This window comes from Lepidochelys kempii, chromosome 7, assembly GCF_965140265.1.
Source record: "Lepidochelys kempii isolate rLepKem1 chromosome 7, rLepKem1.hap2, whole genome shotgun sequence".
In the NCBI taxonomy this organism is placed as follows: domain Eukaryota; kingdom Metazoa; phylum Chordata; order Testudines; family Cheloniidae; genus Lepidochelys; species Lepidochelys kempii.
The window spans coordinates 32260237-32271685 of NC_133262.1; the positions used below are offsets into that span (position 1 = coordinate 32260237).

General features: G+C 50.7%; 1 protein-coding gene and 1 long non-coding RNA gene across 3 annotated transcripts in view; both read left to right on the forward strand.

The window, feature by feature from the left end:
* The window catches only part of LOC140914340 (sororin-like), a 34162-nt gene extending 31261 nt beyond the window's left edge, over positions 1-2901 (forward strand). For both annotated transcript variants that reach the window (XM_073351896.1, XM_073351897.1), the window contains 4 exons: positions 1169-1207; positions 1602-1640; positions 1925-2413; positions 2610-2901. In XM_073351896.1, the coding sequence (XP_073207997.1) occupies positions 1169-1207; positions 1602-1640; positions 1925-2413; positions 2610-2690 (648 nt within the window). In that variant the 3' untranslated portion in view covers positions 2691-2901. The remainder of the gene's footprint in view (positions 1-1168; positions 1208-1601; positions 1641-1924; positions 2414-2609) is intronic.
* Positions 2902-5565: 2664 nt separating this feature from the next.
* LOC140914342 (uncharacterized) lies at positions 5566-11077 on the forward strand. The gene is made up of 3 exons (XR_012159829.1): positions 5566-6070; positions 8258-8321; positions 10145-11077. It is a non-coding gene; the product is annotated as an uncharacterized lncRNA (long non-coding RNA).
* The last annotated feature ends 372 nt before the right edge of the window (positions 11078-11449 follow it).

Below are 11449 nucleotides of genomic sequence, written 5' to 3' on the forward strand. Positions count from 1 at the left end.
TACTGGAGCTCAGAACAGTCAGTTACACTTGCCATCACTTCCTACTATACATCAAGGACAACAGCGCAGCAGTGTATTACATCAATCAGCATGGAGGAGCAAGATCCCAGTCCTTGTGCACCAAAGCCATAAAACTATGGTACTGGTGCCTATCACATTGCATACAGGTGTGAGTGCTTTTCTGCAGCCCAAATGCTCTTTAGAACCAAAATGCTCTTTAGCTCACAATCTCGATTACCTGCTGAATTTAAAAACCACAGACTTACTGCTGAGCTCCATCAAAGTTTACCTAGCTGCCCTCACAGCTTCTCACCTTCCCAGAGAAGGGTTCTCAGTCTTTGCCCCACCCCACCACTGTAAGATTTATCAAAGGCCTATTCAACATCTTCCCACCTATCAAGGAACTAACTCTGCCATGAGACCTCACTTTACTTCTTGCCTTTTACCTCGACAGGACTAGGCCCTTTTCAGGTTTCCCCTGGACTCTTCATCTCTGTTGCAGAACAAATGGAGGGACATCCAATCTCCACCCAAAAACTGTCCATGCGATTTGCAGGTTGTGTTCTATCATTCTATGAGTTTTCAGGGGTTCATCCTACACTCCAAAAGTTATTGCTTGTACCACCAGGGCTCAATCTACCTCTGTAGCCATTCTCAAAAATTGACCCATCTCAGGCATCTGCAAGGCCACCACCTGGTCTTTGCCGCACACATTTTACCAGCATTACACTCTTGTGCCCTATTCCAGGACTGATACAGCCTTTGGTGGTGCTGTCCTTTGAGCAGTACTGAATCCACTTCCTCGCACTGGGGCCTCACTTCGAGATGTATCTCCCTGTGGGTGATCCACTACCTGCTCTCCTTCCCCTTGGCCTCAGAGTCTCTTTCTTGGGACTTTCGTGGTTGAGAAGGAACTGGAGTGGTGTCAGGTATACCCCTCCTTATATACCCTCATATCTGGGCACAAGGGTCTCTGGGGTGCAAGCATGGAGCACCCCTAGGGAGACATCTCAAAGAATTCAGTTTACTATACCAGGTAAGTAACTCCTCCATCTTTTTGATAAAGAGCTCAGTCAGTTTAGTTTGTATCCCACTGTAAGGCATTTTTGTGGCTGAGGTGACTTGTTTGGCTGATGTAAGTTGCATTAATTTCCCTTTTGCCTTCCAGCCTGCTGTTGCTTTAACTGAAGCAGAACAAACCACATGCGTAAGTTATTGTAACCTCTATTGTAACCTTGAAATGTTTGTTTCAGTGATTAATCCTTGATTCCTTAAGTTGGTGTGGAGTAAAATGAAAAGCCCCACTGTGGTGATATGGCATAATTATGTACCTGACAGCCTGTCGAGCTACATTCCCTATGTGTTGCTGAGCACATCTCTCATCCCAGACACCCCCTTCTGAGGGATAAGAGTGTCAAGTTCTGAACTGAGACATTAGATGTTTGGGAAATGGTCTGATTTTTATGAGTGTCCTAACAAGTAGCATTGAGTCTGGTATTTCTAAACACACCATGAGAGTGTCCATGCTCTGTATGTCCTTCCCCTTGTCCTCCCACAGCCCTTTGGCTACACACTAATTGTAATTCATTTGTTCCTCCAAGATGACTGGTACTGCTTTGACTCCACGGCGCAGCCCCAGGGTAAGTGTCTATGTTCTCCTTTGGGTTCTGCTAGTATATTGGATATCAGGGGAAGGATGGTACCAGTGACTTAGGGCACTAGCCTCAGACTTGGCAGACTTTGAACTTTTACAGACCTGCTTTAACTTAAAGTAAATATGGGCTGAGCTACTTCCTTTAGACAGCCCTGAGACTGAAATGTCCATTGGCCCCGCCAGTGAGGAGTGGGGGTGGCTGGGAGATCCACAGATTAGCTGTATTGGTGAGGGAGAAGAAGGGATAAACTCCATCTCCTTTCCTTGCAGATCTCCCAGAAGGCAGGAAAGGAGAACTTCCCAGTGGAAAGCAGCGAGGCCAAAGGATGTGGAAGCACTGATGCTAACCCAGTCTTAACATCATCTCTCCCTGCCAATGCCTCAGGCCTGGTGGAGAAGGCTGCCCTGTCTACAGTTAGCATCAATGTATGTGACTCTCCTCCCCAGGATGAGAGGGATGTTCTGATGTCTAAGAAAGTGCGCCGATCCTACAGCCGTCTGGATGCCTCACCCAGCTTGGACATGTCAACACCCACATTCGCCCATGGCCTGCAGAAGAAGTGCTCGCTCTTTGGCTTTGAGAAGTTCCTAGTGCCTGATGCACTGGCAGATGTGTCTCCAGTGGGTAAGGTTTCCCCTGCCCAGGAGACTCCAGTGGAGCCCAGTGCCTTGGGCTCCACTAAGGAATGGGACACAAACATTCCTGGCATCTCCTTTCCCAAAGAGAAACGGAAGAAAAGGAGGATCCCCCAGATAGATGTGAGTACTGCCAGCTTGGATGGGAGACCTCAAGGGAATGAGATTGGGAATTCTGGTATCACTCAAGTGCTCTAGTTGAGGGATGGGGAGATCTTTGGGGCAGGGACCCCTGCATTCTGTTAGCTACTCTGTATCAATCAGCTTGTGCTTGTTATAATTACAGTTTTTCTGTTGTTTTTTACTTCCTCTGCTCTAGAAATCTGAACTGGATGAATGGGCTGCTCAGATGAATGCAGAGTTTGAAGAAGCAGAGCAGTTTGATCTTCTTGTGGAATGAAGCCTCTCCCAGTAACCTGCATTATTCTTTTGTACATAGAGCTGACGTGTTGTTTTTTCACTCTAAAAATTAATAAAGTGGTTCTGTCTGTCTGTCTCTCTTTAGAAGTCTGCTCTATAGATTCTGGTATGTCTTGCTTACTAGGGCTGTCAAGCAATTAAAAAAATTAATCGCTCTATTAAACAATAATAGAATACCCTGTATTTCACTATTTCTGGCTGTTTTCTACATTTTCAAATATATTGATTTCAGTTACAACACAATTCAAAGTGTATTGGAATTACTAAAGTAGAATTATGTACAAAAATAACTGCATTCAAAAATAAAACAGTGTAAAACTTTAGAGTCTACAAGTCCACTCAGTCCTTCAGCTAAGCAAAGACGATAATGCTGCTGGTTACGAAAATGTAGAAAAACATCTAAACATCTTTAATAAATTTTAGGGCTGGCAAGCAATTAATCACTAGTAATAGTGCAATTAATCGCACTGTTAACAATAGAATAAAATTTATTTTTGGATGTTTACTACATTTTCAAATATATTAATTTCAATTACAACACAGAATACAAAGTGTACAGTGTTCACTTTATATTTATTTTTATTACAAATATTTGCATTGTAAAAAACAAAAAAAAATATTTTTCAATTCCCCCCCCTACACAATGTGAAATTTTGGAGCCTACAAGTCCACTCAGTGCTACTTCTTGGTCAGCCAGTCACTCAGACAAACAAGGTTGGTTACAGTTTGCAGGAGATAATGCTGCCTGCTTCTTGTTTACAATGTCACCTGAAAGTGAGAACACGCGATTGCATGGCACTGTTGTAGCCAGTGTCGCAAGACAGTTATGTGCCAGATGCGCTAAAGATTTATCTGTCCCTTCATGCTTGAACCACCATTCCAGAGGACATGCATCTATGCTGATGATGGGTTCTGCTTGATAACGATCCAAAGCAGAGCGGACTGATGCATGTTCATTTTCATCATCTGAGTCAGATGCCACCAGCAGAAGGTTGATTTTCTTTTTTGGTGGTTTGAGTTCTGTAGTTTCCACATCAGAGTGATGCTCTTTTAAGACTTCTGAAAGCATGCTCCACACCTCGTCCCTCTCAGATTTTGGATGGCACTTCAGTTTCTTAAACCTTGGGTCTAGTGCTGTAGCTATTTTTAGAAATTTCACATTGGTACCTTCTTTACATTTTGTCAAATCTGCTGTGAAAGTGTTCTTAAAATGAACATGTGCTGGGTCATCATCCGAGACTGCTATAACATGAAATACATGGCAGAATGCGAGTAATGGGTAAAACAGAGCAGGAGACATACAATTCTGCCCCCGCCAAGGACTACAGTCACAAATTTAATTGACACTTTTTTTTTAACGAGCATCATCAGCATGGAAGCATGTACTCTGGCATGGTGGCTGCAGCATGAAGGGGCATACACACGTTTAGCATATCTGGCATGTAAAGACCTTGCAACACCAGCTACAAAAAGTGCCATGCGAACGCCTGTTCTCAAGTTCAGGTGACATTGTAAACAAGAAGCAGGCAGCAGTATCTCCCATCAATGTAAACAAACTTGTTTCAGCGATTGGCTGAACAAGAAGTAGGACTGAATGGACTTGTAGGTTCTACAGTTTTACAGTGTTTTGTTTTTGAGTGCAGTTATGTAACTTGAAAAAAAATCTGCATTTGTAAGTTACACTTTCACCATAAAGAGATTGCACTTCAGTCCTTAGTATTTTTCAGTTCACCTCACACATTTCTTTTATCATTTTTACAGTGCAAATATTTGTAATCAAGAATAATAATATAAAGTGAGCACTGTGCACTTTATATTAGTGTTGTAATTGAAATCAATATTGAAAATGTAGAAAAAACACCCAAAAATATTTAATAAATTTCAATTGTTTTTTTTTGTTTTGTTTTTCACCTATTAATACTTGAGTACAGTCAGGGACTCAGTAAGGCAGCTGGAGATTAATGGTGGAGTGGCCTCCCTGGAGTTGGATAGAAGGGGGCAAGGGCTACCTGCTCATTGGAAAACATAATTCTCAATGAGACTCACTGTACTATGTGGAACTCTGTGCATCTTGCATATCTCAAGTAATTAATGTAACCTGTGTATTGTAACCTGCTGCTGTCAGAGGCGGGATGCAAGTCCTGCCTCTCTCCCCCTCCCCTGGCACTCCTTGCAGTACCGGTAGGGGCCCACTGTACCCCATTAAGGCAATTAATAGTGCAAAAATTATGGCATTTGTATAAACACCCCTCCCTCCCTCCCTCCCTCTGCCAGGGCTTGGGCTTATTGGGAAAGGCAGGGCAGCTTTTTTATTTCAGCTCTTTGTGAGCCCTGGCGACGCCCCACTCCCAGAAAGCGGGTCTCCCCGGAACGCTGCTGCCGCGCACCCCCTTGCCCAGCGCCAGGCCGCCCAGCAGGCGGGGCCCCGCAGCTGCTGCCGCGCGCTGCAGCCTCCTCCGGGGCGGGGCCCTGGGGGGCGAATCAGCGACATCGGCCGCGGCGCCAGCCTCCGCCCCACCCGCGAGCCGAGGCGGGCCCAGACCCGCCCGCGGCTCACTCGCCTCCTTTCTTCCGGAGGCTGCCCACGCGCCCGGAGGCCACGTCCGGGTTTGATCCCAGCTCCTGCCTCCCCATTGGCGACACCCAGGACCAACAGGCGACTAGCCACGCCCTGTTTTACGGCACATGCGCGGAAGACGTAGTCGTGCCCGGCAACGCTTGTGCCAGTATTTTCCTCCCGCCGCCGAGGCGGTTGGTTCGGCTGCTTACGGGAAGCCACCAGGTGGCAGCAGAGAGGGGGCTGGGGCTGGGGCTGGGGCTGCTCTACGCCACGCCACGCCACGGGAGCATCGCCCGGCCCGGCCCGGCCCCGGGGCTGCTGTTACACGGGGCACCTTGCACAGGGAGCGCCTGGGGTGCAGAGAGGGGCCCGATCCTGTATGCGCCGCCACCAGCTCTCTCCACCCCTGAAATCTCAGCGTCCAGCTCCCCACCTGATCACGGGGGGGGGGGGGTGGCTGCGGGGAGCCCGGCTGATTCCCACCCCCCTTTGCCTGTCTCCAGCCGCGCAGGGAGCCTCACAGCCCCGCAGCTATTCCTGCCCAGCCTCCCTGCCATGCTGCTTTTTCACCCCTGGGCTCAGTACAGCCACACGTGTGCACCCACCCTGAACACTGCCCCATGGAAAGCCCCGGGCAGCACGAGGCCCTGGTGCTATGGAAAGCTGGGGGACTGGATCCCTGCCATGGGTAGCAGCACGAGGCCTGTCGAGCCCACTTGCCCCCAGCACAGGAGGGGAGGCCGGACTCCGCATCAGAGTGACAGGGGTGAAGCAGGCATCACTGACGCTTCAGCATACGGGTGAGGCTACGGCACAACATGAGTTGCAACGCCGGCACTCCCACACCCCCAGCTGAGATTTCCCTTGCCCAGCCCCTAGATCCCCACAGGGCCAGAAGCCACAGCCCACCTCCCCATGGGTGCAAAGCAGCACGATCACATCACCCAACAAAAACTTCCGGGGGGTTGGGGGGAGATGGACTGATGGCATTAAAGTCCTTGCAGTGCAGAGGGGAATGGGGGGGGCTATCAGTGGTGAGGAGTTTGGGGGGAGGCTGCTGCTGCTACCAACTCACTGTCACTGCCCCCCCCCCCCCCCGCAGCTGTATTCCCCAACTGCTTGTTTAAGAGCTGATTAAATCCATGCCCCATCGATCCCTGCCCAGGAAGCCAATGGAGGCTGACTCTAACCTTGCTGTATCTTTGCTGGGGGCAGCGGGATCACATGATATCGATTGGGCGGGGCACTGAACGCTGCACTCTGGCAACGGAGGCGGAATCCATGTTTAGCTTGTGCCCGAAAAGTTTTGGGGAGGAATCCAGGCTGGTCCCCTCCTGGTGGAAATGGCAGCCGAGTCCTTGGGCCTAGTTCATCTACAGGTGGGAGAGAGACCAAGTGGGTTGCGGGGAGTGTGAGTGCAAGGGACTGGGGATCACAGGGGTATGTGTGCACAGAGTCCTTATTTATTCCAACATTCATCCCTGATCAGACTCATGAGATGCTTTGTTTGGGGCTGTAAACTCATCCCTCTAGCTCAATAAACCCACCCCAGAGCGGCTACCAGAGCAAGGGATCCCTGTTATAAACAGCCCCAGCTAGCGAGGAGCATGGATCACTGAGCTGGGGGGCTGTAACTAATGCAGGAGGCGCAGCAGGCCTGGAGAAGGATCTGGCTAACAGGAGAAACAAGGTGTGTGGGGGAGGGGTTGTCACTCACCTCAGTGGGTCTGACTCAGTCCCACCCCCACACCAGGGCTGCTCTCCAAACTATGACTGTCTCCCTCATGATGTTATTTTCACCAGGGCCCTAGGGCAGGCCAGACTGATCAGCGTATTAACCTCTGCACAGCACAAAGCAGAGACAGCCCCTCACGTCACACCATGCCAGCTGCCTTCCTGCCCTGGACTCTTGTGCACCATTGCTGTGATTGTTCAAACAGCCCCTATGCCCCAGCCCAGATGTGGCTGCATCTTGGCACATGGGAGACGTCCCTTGCATAGTGTGCAGCCTACACCAATGCAGGAGGTTCCCCCCACCTCATGGAGTGGGCAGTGCCACCCTCAGTGCCCGTCTGTCACACTGCACACGCTAGTTCAGGGCTGTTGAGCCAAATAATTCCAGGATCTGGGAAAACTTTTTTCTTTGAAACGACCAACCAGCCAAGGCAATACCAGACCGCCCCTTGCATGAAGGCTGCAGAGTTAAAAGCTAGGGAATGGCCTCAGATAACATAACTCTGTCCTGAGAGCACATTTATTATTTGTATTCTGGTAGCTCCTAGGAGCTGAACGGAGCTCGGGGCCCCTATCATGCTGGACAGACCCACAGTCCCTGACCTGAAGAGCTCACAGCCTAAACAGACACAGGGTGGGAGGGGAAACTGAGGCAGCAAGTGATAAAATGACTTGCTCTAGTCATCACACAGCAGGTCAGTGGTAGAGGTGGGAACAGAACCCAGGTGTCCTGAGGCCCAGTCACTGTCTCCCCACTCTTTAAAACCGATTTCTCAGTTGCACTGTCCCTGCAGCTGGGACAGGGAGAAGGTGGCTTTAGGGTCTTGCCTACACTTGTCTACACCAAAGCGCTACGGCTCGGCCATTGTAGCATGTCATTTGCTGCAGCGACAGGAGGGTCTCTCAGTTAATCTGCCTCCCAGAGAAGCAGTAGCTACGCCCATGTCTATGCCAGGGGGTGAGGTCAGCTTAACTGGGAGGGGATGGACTTGGTTTGAGTGTAGACAGGGCCTTAATCTTTGCCCTCCTCAGCATGAACTGGAGCAGCCTTCCCATGGCCCGCAGTGGGATAGAGTAGCCAGGGCGCAGTGCACTCCCCTTACACCAGTTCTACACCCCTTGGGAAGGCCCCTCCCCCTTTGAGGGGGGGAATCCCCAGGAGCCCATCTACACCCCAGAGCAGTCGAACTTCAGGGTGGCATAACTGAGGATGAGGCCCATCATAGTTAATTACCTGATCACATGATCCACAGGACTTTCCAAGAGCATCTGTGGCGTCCAGGAGAAGAGGACTCCGGGTTTGCCTAGGAGTTAAAGGTGTGTGGTTACATAGTGTCACAGCATCCCTGCTGCAGGAGGGGTCATGGGAGGGAAGGATGGCTCAGGGGCTAGGGCACCTGTTTGGGCCTGGGGTTAATTCCCTGCCCTGTCACAGACTACCTGGGTGACGTTGGGCAGGTCACTTGGCCTCTCTGGGCCCCCATTTCCCCACCCCTAATATGGGGATAATGGCACTGGGGGGACTGGGCAGATACACATATAAGAGATGTGTGAGGTGCTCAGCCAGTACCACGATGGGGAACCAGAGAACCTGGGAGCTTGACATCCCCACACCCCCAAATCCCACAGCTCTGCTACCCCCCAGCCCCCAGAATGCATCCAGCCCAGCAGCAGCGCTTTGCACCCTGGGATAGAACCCTGTGCTTCTAGGGGCGCCACCAGGGAAGCAGCAGGGGCTGACGCCTCGGGTTTAGTGACGTCACAATCATTATCCAGGGTACCAGACCCAAGGTTGGGGCCCCCCTTACACCTGGCACTGCCCAGACTCGCAGCAGCTCACACACGACACTCCGCTCCAGATTCAGTCTGACAACAGAGCAACAGCAGAAACGCCAGTGCCTGCCAAGGCCCCATTCTGTGAATGTTTTTGCTTTAAAATGGACTGCCCAGTACCCTTGAGTTTGCCCCATCTGCACACCAATACCTGACTCTTACACAGCACTTGCAGTCTGTAGCTCTCAAAGCCCTTTACCCCAGGAAGTCAGCCTCACTACCCTCATTTTACTGATGGGGAAACTGAGGCACTGAGCAGGGAAGTGGCTTCCTCAAGCTCACCCAGCAAGACAGTGGCAGAACTGGGATCAGAACCAGCTGTCCTGAATCCTCGCTCCAGTGCGCTATCCACTAGGCAGCACTGCCGCCTCCTCCTATTACTTGCGGAATAGTGGGTGAGTGGGTAATTAAGACACACAGGATTGTAACAGCAGGCCAGCATTAAGGATGTGCGTGTCAGAGCTTTGCAACCCAATGGGACCTGACTGCCGGTGTCAGCCTCAGGGCAGGTATAAAAACAACCCGACCCTCACGGGCTCGGTAGCCTCGGATCCCCTCTTGCCCATGAGGGTTGGCGTGGTGGTGGCTGCATGCCCCACTCCTGCCAGCTGCTGCCACCATGCTGCGCTGTGTGCATCGCAAAGTGTGTATGCCCAGCAGCGTCAGCGCAATGGGAGGCAGGCGTGGGCACACAGCTGCCCCCACGCCAACCCCAGGAGCAGGAGACTGGCAGAGTCGGATCGTGGGCATGGGGAGCCCCCACCAGGCCGAGCCCCAAGAGTGAGGGGCAGCACTGGAACAGGGTCGGGAGCAGCGACCTGGGAGGAGGAGGGAACCAGCAGCCCTTCGGGTGGCCAGCACTGGGCCGGGATGCGGGATCAGGGCTGGGGGTTAGTTAGCCCTGGCGACTCTGCAGAGGAAACAAAGTAAAGCAAACGGAGTCCAGGCTGGCGGCTAGACCCTCGCACACGACCCAAACCCAACGGGACCAGCTAGTGTTGGCTTTGGGTCAGCCTGGGTATGAGAACTACCCAAAGTGCTCAGGATCAGGCTCTGGTCCTCTAGTCGGGCTCATGTCAGGCTTTAAAATTAGCCCTGAGCAAAGGTCTAAGATGAGTAGCAATGTGTGTCTGTGTCTCCCCCTAGTGGATATTTATCTATGAACCTGCCACATGCACCAGCAACATGAACTCTGGCATCTCCTGCCGTCTGAGTGCTTATCGCAATGCAGCCTTAAACATGGGGAGTTTAAAGAGATCACTAATGACAGCACAAATTATCATCATCATTTCTTATTCGTGTTCCAGTGGTGTCTAGAGTCCACAGCTGAGATCGGGGCTCTTGTTACCTATCAGCTGTGTGTTCTTGGGGAACCAGGGTGCAGTACCCATCCTGTCTGACTAACGAAAGACCTCCCCCCGGACCCCCAGCCTCTGCTTGAACCAAAACCGATCAGAAGAAAGACTTACAAAAAACAATGAAAAGGCAGTGGAAGACACACCTAAACCCCTCCGGACAAGGGTGACAGGATTAAGGAAACTCCCCTAGCCTCATTTGCATTGAGATGGGACAGGGAGGCTTCTCCATTAGCATACAGAATGGAGAACATAAATTCCAAGGCAAGAACCGCACTGAACTCTGGGACCAGAAAAGCAGGGAAGCACTGCATGATGGGGATCTCTACTCCATATGTGAATGAACCCACACCTGCACACACCCAGCTCAGTAGTTATCAGACCAATTCTAGTAATAAATCCTTTATTGGTATCCAAAAGAGTGAAGCTGCCTAATTGCATTGTGAGCTCCCTAGAAGGAATGAGCACCTTCCATGGTCTAGCCTGAACAAAACAACTTTGGTGTACTCCCTTGAGCCATCACTTTACCCACAAACAAACCTAGTGTTCTCCCTTGGACTATTGTTCTTTCCCTACAAAAACCCTTACCCATGCTCAAGTAAGTGTTCTGATGCCCAGATCCAAAATCTGCATCAGTTCCCTTGGGACTTCATCTTCTCCTGACTGATCGTGCTGGGGGCTCTGCCTGTCTCCAGCACTCCGGACCCTCAGCTACCACCACCACCTGGGACCCCCGATCAAGCTTCACAGAGTGGTGAGAACCCAGCTCTCTCTCTTGGTACAGCCTTCTGACCCTGAACTGAGATCAGTTACAGTTTTCTAACCCTGACTTTTATAATCAAATTTAAGTTAGATTTACTATTGTCACTGTTTTGTTTGTTTGGCTTCCCTATGGTTATTAAAAATAACTTTCATGGTTATTTCATGGTTGCTTCTCTCTCTCTCCCCCTCATGGGTGTTTTTTGGCTTTCTCATTCATTCTGCAGCAACCCTCCTAGTACCTAAGCTAAAAGATCCCCGCAGTGCCCAAAAGTCCTGTGGTGTTTGCTCATCAAGTGGGTTACTACCAGAACAATCGTAACGTGAAAGTGGGGATAGGGTTGTGCTGAACTTGGGGCATATGAGGGTGGCTAGGAAGTGCTGCTCGACCCAGTCTGCTGAGTCCAGGGACATATAAGGGGTCAGCCTGGGAGTGCCGATTAACCCGGTCGTCTCAGACGCACACTGTTAATGTGTGTGTGTTCGTTTGATTCTGGG